The following is a 14,876-nucleotide window of genomic DNA, read 5'->3' on the forward strand; positions in this document are numbered from 1 at the left end:
TAGCCAGGCACAGTGGCATGTGCTTGTGGTCCCAGCTACTAGGGAGACCGAGTTGGGAAGGTCACTTGAACCCGGGAGGTGGAGGTTGAGGTGAGCTAAGATCACGCCACTGTACTCCATCTTGGACATTGGAGCAAGACTCTGTCTCAAAAAAAAAAATATTGAAGAACTTATTTCTACTCAAATTATTTGGTTTGTATTTAGTGAACTTTAGTAATAAAACTATTTTCTGATTATTATCTGAACTAAATAGATCAAACCCTCAAAAAAGCTAAGAATTAACTAGGGGGACCAGGAATAGATAAAACTATGAGGTTGATTGTGATATTCTGGCATATTACAGTTATTTACAATGAGTGCACTTTCTTAATGAGAAAATGGGGGCCAGGCGTGGTGACTCACGCCTGTAATCCCAGCACTTTGGGAGGCCGAAGCGGGCAGATCACCTGAGGTTGGGAGTTCACAACCAGCCTGACCAACATGGAGAAACCCCATCTCTCCTACAAAGTACAAAATTAGCCAGGCATGGTGGCACATGCCTGTAATCCCAGCTACTCGGGAGGCTGAGGCAGGAGAATCACTTGAACCTGGGAAGGGGAGGTTGCCATGAGCAGAGATTGTGCCATTGCACTTCAGCCTGGGCAACAAGAGCGAAACTCCGTCTCAAAAAAAAGGCTGGGTGCGGTGGCTCACGCCTGTAATCCCAGCACTTTGGGAGGCTGAGGCGGGTGGATCACGAGGTCAGGAGATCGAGACCATTCTGGCTAACACGGTGAAACCCTGTCTCTACTGAAAATACAAAAAATTAGCTGGGCGTGGTGGCAGGCACCTGTAGTCTCAGCTACTCGGGAGGCTGAGGCAGGAGAATGGCGTGAACCTGGGAGGCAGAGCTTGCAGTGAGCCGAGATTGTACCACTGCACTCCAGCCTGGGTGACAGAGCAAGACTGTGTCTCAAAAAAAAAAAAAAAAAGAAAAAATGGGTTTTTAAAAGCAAGGATAATAATTTGTCAAATGAGCAATAGAAGGGTGTACTGACAGATGGAAACATTGGTTTCTCCATAGGTGTGGGAATAGGACAAGAGAATGAAGAAATGTATTTGGTACTATCAGAGAATAACTGAATGGACAGTTTTACTTCAGGATGGCGAGAAGTTAATGGTTTCAGTTCAGATCAAATTTTGAAATATTACAAATCTGAAAATGGTGGGTGGAATAAGTAGTTAACACTGTTAGATACATATGCCAACATCAGTGCTATGTAAAATTGAAATTAGAAGAGAATTTGACAATATCCCCTGCATGACAGTGTGGTTAAGTGTTAAAATTTCCACCTACAGGGAGAGAGAAAAGTGGGAAGGATTGGGGGTGACAATAACTATATCAGCAATATTTAGAATTTTTAAAGATGAAGTTGTCAGTGTGAAAGCTGTGTTATGTGATATGCTTAGTTATGTGATAACTAAGCATAATGCTCAGTTGGAAGAAAAGCCCCACAGGATAAATTGCATTGATTGCCATAAATCTCTTGATCAAAAACACAAAACACTTTGGTAACAAGACGATGAATGTTTTAATGATGTCAACACTTAATTAACCCATTTATGCCTAGTGTTCCATTATTGTAACGCTAAGCTTGTGGGAGTTATTTCTATCCCACTGCTCAAGGTCATCGCCAAGTTCTGATTTTTCACAAAAAAATTTTGCAACCTTTGGCATAAATTGGTTAAAACTGCAAATTAGGGCAATGTGAACCTGAAATACATTGAAATGTTTTTTAGTTGAGTAAAATTCCAAGCCCTTGGTTATCATCCCCTTCTCCCTCCAAATAAAAAGGTCATATTCATCGAAAGTCAGCAGGATCTATAGAATTGATTTATATATATCCAAATTGTGTTCTTTGCTAATATTTATTTAGTCCTTGTATTATCCCCAGACTGCACTTAGAAAGTGATAATTTGCCAAACAGCTTGATTATGTTTAGAACCTGGAATGCACCAGGAGTGGTGGTGCACACCTGTAGTCCCAGCCACTCAGGAGGCTGAGGCAAGAGGATTGCTTGAGCCCAAGTGGTTGAGGCTACAGTGAGCTATGATTGTGCCACTGCACTTTAGCCTGGGCGACAGAATGAAACCCTGTCTCTAAAAAACAAAAAAGAAGAATCTGGAATCCGTAATGATTAGATTGGAGGATTATCTAATCTTGCCCTTACTGTCCTATAAGTGCCATTTTTTCAGGGTCAAAATTAACAAATAGTTAATTATATGAAAACTGTTCTGCTCACTGAAATTTATATTGTGCAAATTTGTATTTGAGATAGCTGAAACTAATTATGGTAAACAAGGCCTAAGTTATGAAAATATTACCTATTAAGTGATACTAATTACCATATGGTTTTAGTAAGCCATAAGCATGTATTGTAAAGAGTTCCACTGACTTGTGCTCCCATATGGTCTCAAACATTTCTGGTTAATACCAGACTATTATGGTATTATAATTCAACATTTCCTCAAGTCTCTAGTGGAATAAGAATATAAAATTACTTAGGTTTTTCTAGAGTTTTTTGGGAGTTGGAGGGGATGAAGATTAATCTCTATTGCTCTATTAATTAAAAGTTATTAATATACCTTTTAAAAACATTGGTTATAATGTTTTAAAAAATGAGGCATTGGAATTACATACAAATTTCACTCAACCCATGTGGATTTCCCTGAGTAGAAATTGTACTGTGGCTGAAGTTTTAATCCTTGCTGCGTGAGGTAGTGCATGGATTATATCCCCATGCCTGAGATCGTGGAGCCCCCATTTTCAGGAATTATCTGAATTCCTGGATTTATGAATGTTAATCTGGGTCTGCCTTTTTTTTTTTTTTTTTTAAATTTTGTTTTGTTTTGTTTTGTTTGAGATGGAGTTTTGCCCTGTCGCCCAGGCTGGTGTGCAGTGGCGTGATCTCGGCTCACTGCAAGCTCCGCCTCCCGGGTTTATGCCATTCTCCTGCCTCAGCCTCCCGAGTAGCTGGGACTACAGGCGCCCGCCACCACGCCTGGCTAAGTTTTTTGTATTTTTAGTAGAGACAGGGTTTCACCGTGTTAGCCAGGATGGTCTCGATCTCCTGACCTCGTGATCTGCCCGCCTCGGCCTCCCAAAGTGCTGGGATTACAGGCATGAGCCACTGCACCAGGCCATTTTTTTTTTTTTTTTTGAGATGGAGTCTCGCTCTGTCACCCAGGCTAGAGTGCAGTGGTGCTATCTCAGCTCGCTGTAACCTCTGTGTCCTGGGTTCAAGCGATTCTCCTGCCTCAGCCTCCTGAGTAGCTGAGACAACAAGCACACGCCACAATGCCCAGCTAATTTTTGTATTTTTAGTAGAGACGGGATCTCACCATTGCTGGCTAGGCTGGTCTCGAAATTCTGACCTCGTGATCCACCTGCCTCGGCCTCCCAAAGTGTTAGGATTACAGGCATGAGCCACTGTGCCCAGCCCGGGTCTGCTTTTTATTGGTCCACTGCAACATGGAAAAACCAGAGACAGTGCAGTGAATTATTTTTAATAAATGTTAATGCATTTAACTTAGAATATAGTCTTACATTCCTGCATCATGTACTTCCTACTTGGTTGATGTTAAAAAATCCTTTTTTTGTAAAAATGTGGTAATTTAAAAATATCCTTGGCAAAATAAAGTTTGTTGATTCTTACTTGGACATCCAATTTTTGGGGGAAATTTTACCAAATAGTGAAATCCCAAAGTCTGAAAATCACTAAATTTAAAATCAGTAAAATTGATATTGAACCCAATTTGAAGGCTTGATGCATTAAAATTTAATACATAATAATATCAACCAAGTTCTTTTCAGATCATTAAAAGTGAAATCACAAGTTTTCAGTTTCTTCTAAACTGCTGAAGAATTTAAATGTACATGAGGTAGGAAAAATAGATATGAATAAAGGAGCAGATATATTTTCTTGACCTACTATATTCTCTGTATCAGTGTCATCTCCAGCATCCTTTTTGGTAAACTATTTGGAGATAAACAAGAATTAAGATTTTTACTAAGCTGCAAGTGAAAATCACTAATATGCCCTTAATTTTACAATAACTGATGCATATAAGTCATTCCCATTTTTGTTTCTTAGTAGTTTTAATTTTCTGAATTAAGCTAAGTATAAAGGGGTGTCAAGGTGAAATTGTAAAATATTCATTGTTGCATAATCTCATTAAACCTCAGCTGTTTACATTGTATTGTATTTCTTCCTCAGTGAGAAAAAGAAAGAAAAGGAGCGTGAAGAATTGTGGAAAAAATTGGAGGATCTGGAGTTAAAGAGAGGTCTTAGACGTGATGGAATAATTCCAACTTAACAAAAACAATGACAACGACATTACTAACCTGTGGAGTCACACATTTATGTAGTAGAAGATGGAGCAACAGTTTTCTGTATTGTGCAACTTTACAGTAGATTTCACATTTGTTTCATTATTACAACAGCACTGTATATACCTGTCTCTAAGTAAAGGAAAAAACAAAATAAGGACTTCAATCCAAAGTTTGGACAGTAGATGGACTTCTCAGAACTTTGCAAACATAATCATTGTTCTAACCCTCTTTTAAAAAAAAAATCGGTCTTCAAAGATCTGTTGATGAAATTGCTATGTTAAAATTCCATTATCGGGAGTTCCTTATTTATCACTAGCAGAGAGTATGATACAATTTTCAGATGTGAACAATCTTAAATTTAGCTTGTCTTTCTGCTAAGCTGTTAAATGTATTTATAGTAAAGGAAGAAAAAAAGACTGTCATTTCCTTATAAGTTTGTATAACATCCTCCTCTGGATAACTTGACTGTAATTTGACATCTTTTTCTTTTGCACATCTTCCTGAGTTGAATGTCCATGTGGAATGGGGTCATGAATTATAAAAGTCCCTGATAAAAGTTCTGTTTACTGGGGTGAACATCTTTCCAGTAAGCAGGTAGTCCTGGTACTCCTTCAGTTTTAAAATTAGGAGTTAAAAGAGAAGAGGTGATAAACATAGTAGGGAAGGGAATCTTGGATTCATGCATCAGTTTATGGTGAATCCAAATCAATGTCTTGAATCCTTTGAAAACAGGCACTGGGACATCACAGACTTCAGTACCTGACCAGTATTAGTTGCATATATCATTGAACACACATACCAGAGATGTTTTAGAAATGCGAGAAAAACATCCTTTTGGACCATTTGAAATAAGAAAGACAAACACTAAACAATACAACCATGAAATTGATCGCCAGGATTGCAAATCTAATTGGGAAAAGAGTTGAGCAAACAGCTTGGACTGTTTGGAGTTGTTGCCTTACTTTTTAATATGTATTTATAAAGTATTCCAGCAAAAGAGGATGTAGCCTCTGGGAAAAAACAAACATGTTACAGTGTTTTTTGTAGATTCTCGTTCTATATCTCATCACAGCGCCAGCCCTGTTTTTAGCCGGAAAGGATTCAGGATAAACATTATTATGCATTCTGAATTGGATGCATATTCCTAACTACTGTATTTGTTACCAAAAGTGGTTCTACAAATGCTACTGAAAAAAAATCTGGAAATTCCTAATGTCCTGAGTATTAATAATAAAGTTTAAAAAATGCTTTTATATCAAAGGTGCATCGTGACCAAATTGTTTAAGAAAAAAAAACAAACAAAATCTAGGGCTGTATTATATATATATATATATATCTTATTGGCTCTCTGCTTTGTATTTAAATGAAGAATCTTACATCTTGAGTAGGCAAACTGCTGATAAAACTTGTGTACAGTATGTACTTACCTAATGCAGTTGAATTATTATGTACTGAAAGATATGTGTTTGGGGGTTTATTTCCAGGATGCTTTTGCTTGTTATGGACATGGCAGCAGTGAGTTGGTAATCCTAAACCATCACTTCCAGCAGTATTCATGGAATAGAGCTGATTCTGTGTTCATGTGTTGAATTGTGATAGTAGCAAACATGAACATTTGAACTATTGTTGCTCTTAATAGAAATACAATATAAATATGGGCTTGTATATTTTCTTCCTTACATTTGAATATAAAGTAGAATATGCAGTTCTATTATTTTCAAGAAAAAGGAAGAAAAACTGCTGACCTTTCTCCCCCATAAAGTTTTTCAGGATGATCAGGTCACAGTGTGTATGTAAGAGTCAGCTAATTATGGATATTGTCATCTGGGTAACTTTGTAAAAAAACAAAAACAAAATTGGCATTGTTAATTCCAAAAAAAACCCCAAAAAACCAGCAGTTAAAAAAAAAAAAAAAAAAAAGTCATATGCAACACCAGGCACAACGTGGTTTAATGGAATTAATAGTTTTTTTTTTTGTTTTTTTTGTTGTTGTTGTTTTTTCTTTTTAAAGAACATTGATGGGGATTCACTGTAAAGTTGGCAGAGGCTGCCAAAGACAAAACAACTGACTTTAAAAATGCTGGAACAAAGTGATAAAAAATAAATTTTTAATAAATCTTCTCCTTTTTAGCCCTTGTCATTTTAGCCCTTTAGTTTCCACTTTGCATTATATTTATTTTTGATAGTATAAACTTTTGTTTGCCATTAATTCATCTTTTTAGGTAGAAGACATTAAAATCGCAGGTTTATGAAGAATCTCTGCCCATTGGGATGAAATGCAGTCATTTGAAATGAGAAAGGCCAGGATCCTTTTTTGCACCTTACCCTGTCTTCAAGAGGAAAGGTGAACACTTACAGCTATCCTCCTTGATGTCAATTTTGTATGTTGATCATTCCAAACTGAGAAGAATAAAATTTTAGACATATTTAGAGAATCAATTAAGCTATATGTCTAAAATTCATAGGGCAACTTCTGAGAAGAAACACTGTCTTTTTCTTTTTTAATGGAAAGTGACAATGTGACATAGTCACGTTGTGTGCGGTGACGCAGAGTAACTGAGGTAATCTGACTGTTGCACTATGTGACATATTTCAGGACGTACTTGCTGCATTTGCAGCAGCCCTCTCTCTCCGTCCCTTCCCACAATTCTGCTGTTGCTGCAACTTGAGTTAATTGTGACAAACGCATCTTTGTGTTATATTTTGTTTGCTTCATAATTTCCAGAACTATATATAAATATATTTTTAAAATAGCAAATATTGTAGTTAGCGAGTGATGATCACTCCAACCTTATCCTTACCATATTGGTTTCAGGGATAGGATTAAGAGTGTCTTTGGAAGAGAAAAGTACAAACAACCCTGTGGTTTAGAATGATGCTGAGGCCTTAGGCTGTGGGCCTAGAACAACTATGTGAGTGAATTCACCCATCTCATACTTTGAATCAAGCATGCATTCCTTTTTCTCATTGTGCAAGTATCCCCAGTTGTTTTCCTTCAGTGTTGAGTTTTTGTCCTTTTAAATTTTATTGTATTTTGCTCTCCCTAACATTTGACTGTTTTTTATAAAAGAAAAGAAAAAAAAAAAAAAAAAAGAAAGAAATAATACCCTTGATGCCGCTGGATACTCACAAGCAGGGTTATGCTCCTTTATCTTAGGCTTGTTTGCCTAAATGAAAGGGTTTAATTTATTTTGTACCTCCTATGCGTGGGATAGTCCAGGGTGCAGAGCCAGGACTTGCTTGTAATTGCACCTGCTATACTTAAATGTATAGCCCTAGGCTCAATCACACTATGGAAAGAAACAAAAAAAAGTATATTTAGAGCTTTAAAAGCTTTTTTATTTTTTTGTGGGGATGAGGGTGGGATGGGAAAGGGATGTATGGATGTTACTGGCATTTTTAAGTGTTTTAGAGTTTTTTGGGGTTTGGGGTGGTTTTTTTTCCTTGTTTTCCTTTTTTCCTTTTAATTGGATGCACTGACCTGGCCCAGGAAATGAAGAGATTCTCTTTTGATGCTATTACCAATGTTATCATAAAGTGACAGTCACCTGTAACAAAAAGGTGGCACCAGACATGATCACTGATGTTTTATTTGCACATCAATATTTTTATTTTTGTATTCTGGCTCAGCTGCTTCTCTGAGTGGAGTTAAGGAATGAGCCACAAAGGATTTTTGTAGTAGGTATATTGGCATTGCATTTTATATTCCTCTATATTTAATTTTTAAAATCTAAAAGAAGGATTGTGCATCTTGAGAGAAAGTTGAGCAAATTGTGATCTAGCGGAATGTTAATTTGTGCTGCTTCTTGTGCACGATAGCAGCAGTAGTATCTCTTGGAAATAAACATCCCATATTATGATGTCTATGAATATAGGTTTCCTTTTCTTCCTTCCCTCCCTCCTTCCCCCACCTTTCTCTTTTTTTTCTCTCTCAGCCTCTCCTTTCCTCCTTCCCTCTTCCCTTCCTCTTTCTTTACTTTTTTTGAAATCACTTATTGTAAATAAGTTGTAATCCAAACCTCATGTATCAATGGGGAACTTTCAAATATAAATATTACCAATGCATTTTCTGGTTGTTGTCTGATTTTTGATTGAAATATAATGAGAATGACATGTCTGTTGCTTTTGGTTTGAGGACTTCACTTTAGCTTCATAAATCTTTTGGTATTTTAGTATTTCATTGTTTTAGCAGGAGAGGGCAGCAAAAGTTCATTTTCCCTGTTAGTAATGCTGTGGTTCATGATCGGTTTTAAATTTAGCTGTGTGTGCGTTTTTTTAAACAGCATCTCTTTGTGAGTAGAGGTAAAAATGAAACATTTTTGATATGAAAAGTTGCATATGAAAATTATAGACTGGTTCAACCAGACAGTGAAGACTTCTGATCCACCTCAAACGTAAAATGCCACAAAACAATCTTCCACCTCTGGCTAAAACATGCTACTTCCTTTTCAAACACCATAAAATACAAGCTGAGTCTTAAACACTTGGAATTTAAAATGTTTTTCTTTGGAAATGATTTGCTTTCTTCAGAGTGGTAACAGAAACAAAAACGAAGGTGCTCCCCAAAAAGAAATGTAACCTTCCCCTTTCACAGATGTGTGAGAGGTTCTGTACTGTGGGTGCATCATAATAAAGAAGCAGTGAAGAGTTTTCAGGTGCCTGACTGTTTTTGTTTGTTTGTTTCTGAACTCCGTGGCCTTTTGAACCATACAAATACTAGATTTGATTGACTTAGCTCTGAGGCAGTGGGGTTGGTATGTTCAGGCTTTCATTTTGAGAAGTCAGTTTATGATTATGAGTATGTAATATTGGGAAATAGTCCAGTATCTATTGCTGTATAACATACTACTCCAAAAGTAGCAGCTTAGAAGAACAACAATTTATTCTCATCACAAATCTATAGTTTGGGAAGGACTTAGCGAGAACATCTTGTCTCTGATCCTCGAGTGTCAACCAGGGTGTCACAGGTGGGGCAGGAATCTTCACTTCCAACATGACTCACTTACATGGTTGACAAGTTAGTGCTGACAGTTGGCTTGGAGTTCAGCCAGGGGTCTCAGTTCTTCCTCACAGTACTTTCTTCTTGGGCTTCCTCACAGCATGGCAGCTGGGTTCTAGGAGGCAGGAAGTGAAAACTGCCTCTTCTTTGAGGCCTGGGCTCGGAAACTATCATGGCATCACCTCCATCATATTCTATTGGTCAGGCGGTCACAGAGCCGCTCAGATTCAAGTGGAGGGGACATAGTCCTCACTGTGAATCAATGAGAAGTGTTTTCAGTAATTTGCAGTTATCTGTAAGCTACCATAGGATAGTTTTTTTTTAAGTAAATTATTTGATTTAGGTGTGATCTACTCCCTTAGCTAATTAAATTACATCAAATTTGGAACCATGTGGAATTAACCAATTTATATTTCATATTAAAATTAACCGGTTTGGAAAGGAAAAGCCCTTGTAAATGTCAGCAATTTTGTATTTCAAAGCATAACCACTTGTAGCACCTGAAGATCACCTCCTGGTAAGTTAGAAGAAACTTGTAACAAAAAATTTTAGGGTTCAAGAGACTTAAGAGATGATTTTAAGAAAATATCTAATTCTTTGCATAATGTTGCTTCCTGTCTATAAATATTTACAAGAATGGAGGCAAAATAAATGTACAATAAAGATACAGATTTTTATATAAGTAGTATGTCTATTAGTAATGTTTCTATTAGATTAAGTTTACATTATGCTTTTAAATTTTTTTAGGGGAGACCAAAGTATGTGATAGTTAAAGGGGAATTAGTTTGACTTTTTTTTTTAATGATAGTATTGCTTTTTTATTATTAGGCACGTACTTTTTGTGGACCACTGGAAACATGAGTAGATAAACATTTATTGCCTCTCAGCCAAGTGAGAGAACCTCTGGATAGATTCTTAATTTTATTATTTAAAAAAATCAATGAGATTATTAGCCTTATTAAACACATGGGGAAATTGAGACTCACAAATTAAATAATGGGTCCAAATGTACATGATTGATTCATCTATGATGCATGTTCATACATTCTCAGAAAGGCAGAATTATTTGCTTTTATGATTGTTTTTTGTGACCTAAGAAACCATTCCTCCCCCGTTTTCCTATCCCAGGCCGAAAAACATTCTCTTACATTTTTCTGTAAGAGCTTTATAATTTTAGCTTTTATATTGAGGTCTGTGATTCATCTTGGATTATTTTCTTATGTGTAGGTTGTAAAATAGGAATCTAGATGCAGTTTTTCCATGTGGATTCTCAGTTATTGTGGGGCCAGTTGTTGAAAAGTCTCCCAAAGAACGGCTTTCTTGTCAAAACGCTACCTTAAAAGTGTGTATCTAAGTCTGAGTTCTCTTTTCTGTTCTAATGGTTGATATTTTTATCCTTATGCCAGAACCACACTGTCATGATTGCTGTAGCTTTATAATAGTCTTGAATCAAGTTGTCTTTCAGTTTTGTATTTTTCAAAATTGCTCTCAGTATTCTAAGTCCTTTGCATTTCTACATAAAATTTAGAAGCAGCATGTAAAAAAAAAAAAAAAAAAAAAAACAGCCTGGGTGGGAGTATGATTGGGGTTACATGAGGGCTGTGCTCTCATGAATGGATTGATGCCATTACTGGAGACTGGGGGTGGGTTTGTTATTACAGGGAGTGGGTTCATTGTATTTAATAAAAGGGTGAGTTTGGTTCTCTCTCTCTTCTCCCTCTCTCTCTCTCCCTCCCTCCCTCCCTTTCCTCTCCTCCCCCTTATACCTCCCCATCTTGCCTTCCATCTTGGGATGAAAAGCAGGAAGGTCCTTGCCAGATGCCAGCACCTTGATATTGGACTTCCCAGCCTCCAGAACTGTGAGAAATAAATTTCTTTATAAGTTACCCAGTCTCTGGTATTCTGTTATAACAGCACAAAATGTACTAAGACATAATCCATAAACATGGTATTGCTCTTCATTTAGTCTTAATTAAATGTGTTGTTAGCCGTAGATTTTTCCTAGATGCCTTTTATCAGATTGAGGAGGTACCTTTTTATTTCTAGTTTGCTGAGAGTTTTTATCATGAAGAATGTTATTTGTTAAATGCTTTTTAAATATATTAAAATGATATGATTTTTTTATTGTGCTTAATTGCATTAAATTTCTGGGATAAACTATCTGTGTAGGTTGTAAGATGGGAATATAGATCTCTGTGTGTGTGTGTGTGTGTGTGTGTGTATCATTGAACTTAAATCTCTAAATTTATAATCTTTCATGATATTTGTGGTAAGTTTCTAGTCAAATATTTGAAGAATTATTTTTCATATATTCTCTCTGCCCCATTCTTTCTATTGTCTTCTTCTGTGACACTAATTCTTTATTAACTTTTTGGTATTGTACTATAGGTCACAGAGGTACTGTTGATTACAAATTGTTTTTAATTGAGATGAAATTCACATAGTAAAAGTAGCCATTTTATAATGTACGATTTATTGGCATTTGATATATTCACAATACTGTGCAACCATCATTTCTATCTAGTTCAAAATATTTTCATCCCCCTAAAAGGAAACACAGTACCCGTGAGGCAGTCACTTCCTATTCTTCTCTCAGCCCCTGGCAACCACTAATCTGCTCTCTGCCTTTATGCATTTACCTATTCGGATATTTCATATCAATAGAATCATATAATATGTGACCTTTTGTGTCTGACTTCTTTCACTTAGAATAATATATTTGAGGTTCATTTATGTTGTAGCATGTATCAGTACTTCATTCTTTTTAATGGCTGAATAACCTGTCATATGGATATACCACATCTCTTTATTCATTTATCAGTTTATGTGCATTTAGGTTATTTTTACTGTATGGCTCTTATAAATAGTGCTTCTAGGAACATTCATTTTAGTTTTTGTTTGAATACCTATTTTTAATTCTTTTGGCTAATTCTTTAATTCTTTTTGGTAATTGTAGAATTGCTGTTTCACTTTTTGAGAAACTGTCAAACTTTTTCACAGCAGCTGCATTATTTTACATTCTTGCCAGCAGAGGGTTCTAATCGCTCCACATCCATGCCAGGACTCGTTTTCTCATTGTTATTATTGTCATCTTAGTGGGTGTGCCATGTTCTTTCTTAAAGAGTGTCTTTTTTTTTTCAGTGTTCTTTAAATTAGATAACTTACTGATTTATCTTTAAGTTCACTGGTTGTTTCCTGTCATCTTTATTTGCTGTTAAACCCATACAGTACTTTTTTTCTTTTAGATATTGCATTTTTCACCTTAGAATTTCTACTTGGTTCATTTTTATAGTTTCTCTTTCTCTGTTGAGATTGCCTATCTCATCATTCACTGTATCTCTTAACATCACTGAGCATAATTAGAATATTTGTCATAAATTTCTTGTTTGCAAATTCCAACATCAGGGTCATCTCAGGATCTGTTTTTAAGTCTTTTTCTTGAGAATTTGTCACATTTTCCTGTTTTTTCATAGGTCAAGCAATTTTGGATCCTGTCCTGGTTATATTGAATATTATGTTATGGGAACTTTGTATTCTGTAGTATTCCTCTGAAGAATTTTGATTATTTTGTTTTAGCAAACAATTAACTTGGAAGGACTCAAACTGCCACCACCTCTGGGGCAGCAGCTGAAGCTCAAATCTCAGTTCAATTATTTTATCCTTCCCTGCAGTTTGTTCCGTGTATGCAAGGGCCGGGTTAGCCATAGATTTGGGCTGAGTTATATGCAGGATTTGGTTTGCTCTTTTCTGAGTCTCTCTTTTGTGGGGTATACCCTCACTCCCAGTGTCTATGGTTGCCCTGAACTCTCTCTTCTGATTCTTCAGACTAGAAAGACAGTTTTTCTGTTGGTGTTCTACCTCACGTAGTGTTGACTCTCAGCCTAAAACTCATAAACATGGAAACCTTACCCAATATCATCCTTTTCTTCCTGAGTTGACTTCCCTCCAGAATATGCTTTTCAGGGCTTTCTAGTTGCTTTCCTTCCTTTGTATTTTGCACTTTATTCTTTGTATTTTGGCTAGATTTTATCATGTTTATCTGCAAGAGGAGGTTTAGTAGGATTTCAATCAGATATTCTGAAAGCAGATTTTCCCTCAAAGGTTATGTTATGGAGACCCATAGCTTTTTCCCCTGACACATATCTATTCTGCATATTAGGCATCATGCTAAGTCAAGATTATTATAGTTTCCCACATATCAGCCATTTACATATCACTGTCACGAATTTTGCCATAAACAGTTGACTCTTCAACAACATGGGCATTAGGGGCATTGACTCCCCTCACAGCTGAAAATCTTTTGACTCCCCAAGAGCTTAACTGATAATAGCCTACTGACCAGAAGCTTTACCAGTAACATAAAAAGTCAGCTAACATATGTTGTGTATGTTTGCAAGTTTTGTATGTTATATGTATTATATACTGTATTCTTACAATAAAGTAAGCTATAGAAAAGAAAATGTTATTTAGAAAATCATAAGGAGAGTATGTTTACTGTTCACTAAGTGGAAATGGATTAGCATAAAGGCCTTCATCCTTGTCATCTTCACGTTGAGTAGGCTGAGGAGGAGGAGGAAGAGGAGGGATTGGTCTTGCTGTCTCAGGGGTGGCAGGGGCAGAAGTAAATCCATGTATAAGTGCTATTCACACCCATGTTGTTCAGTGGTGATTTGTACTGTGTTTTACTTGTAACTTAGCTTATTTAAAAATGACTCATTTTAATTCAAATTTATTTGTTTTTTAAACTTTTTATTTTTAGATAATTTTTGACTTAAGGAAGTGTTGAAAAATAGTACCAGGAATTCCTGAGTACCCTACTTCCTCCTCAACTTCCCCTTGTGTTAACATCTTCTATAACCATAGAACACTTATCCTTGGTACAATTATCTTAGATAAAGTACTATTAACTAAAATACAGAACTTATTCCAATTTCACCAGTCTTTCCTTTAATGCCCTTTTTGTCTTTCAGAATTCAGTCCAGACTCCACATTATATGTTATGTCTCCTTGGTCTTTTCCAATCTGTGACAGTTCCACAGTCTTTCCCTAAATTCCACAACTGATACTTTTGTACTTTTCCAGTGGATTTTCAGAAAGCCCCTCAATTTGGGTTTTTCTGATATTTTCTCATGATTAGATTGCAGTGAATACATTGTTTGGAAAGGCATTTCAGAGATGATATTCCTCTTTTAGTGCATGATATCGGGGGTACATGTTGTTAGTGTGTATTACTGGTGATGTTAACCTTGATCATTTGGCTATGGTTCTGTTTAGAAGGCCTTTGCCCCATAAAATTACTATTTTTCTTTTTATAATTACTAAATACTTTGGAGGAAATACTTAGAGACTATGTAAATGTCTATTTCTGCTCAAACTCTTGTCTGCTGATTTTTAGTACAGTGTTCTAATGGCAGTTTTCTATTTTCTCTCATTCCTAATAAATTTATGAATTGAAATTCCTCTGTAAGGAAGAGTAGTTACTTCTTCCCCATTTATTTATTGCTT

General features: G+C 36.2%; 1 protein-coding gene across 7 annotated transcripts in view; it reads left to right on the forward strand.

Annotated features, from left to right (window-relative positions):
• Positions 1 to 9,022, forward strand: part of LOC105473681 (protein phosphatase 2 regulatory subunit B'epsilon) — a 175,189-nt gene extending 166,167 nt beyond the window's left edge. For all 7 annotated transcript variants that reach the window (XM_011727596.3, XM_011727598.3, XM_011727597.3 and 4 more), the window contains one exon: positions 4,257 to 9,022. In XM_011727596.3, coding sequence (XP_011725898.1) covers positions 4,257 to 4,356 — 100 coding nt within the window. In that variant the 3' untranslated portion in view covers positions 4,357 to 9,022. The remainder of the gene's footprint in view (positions 1 to 4,256) is intronic.
• The last annotated feature ends 5,854 nt before the right edge of the window (positions 9,023 to 14,876 follow it).

The sequence above is a fragment of the Macaca nemestrina genome, chromosome 7 (assembly GCF_043159975.1).
Source record: "Macaca nemestrina isolate mMacNem1 chromosome 7, mMacNem.hap1, whole genome shotgun sequence".
Lineage (NCBI taxonomy): Eukaryota > Metazoa > Chordata > Mammalia > Primates > Cercopithecidae > Macaca > Macaca nemestrina.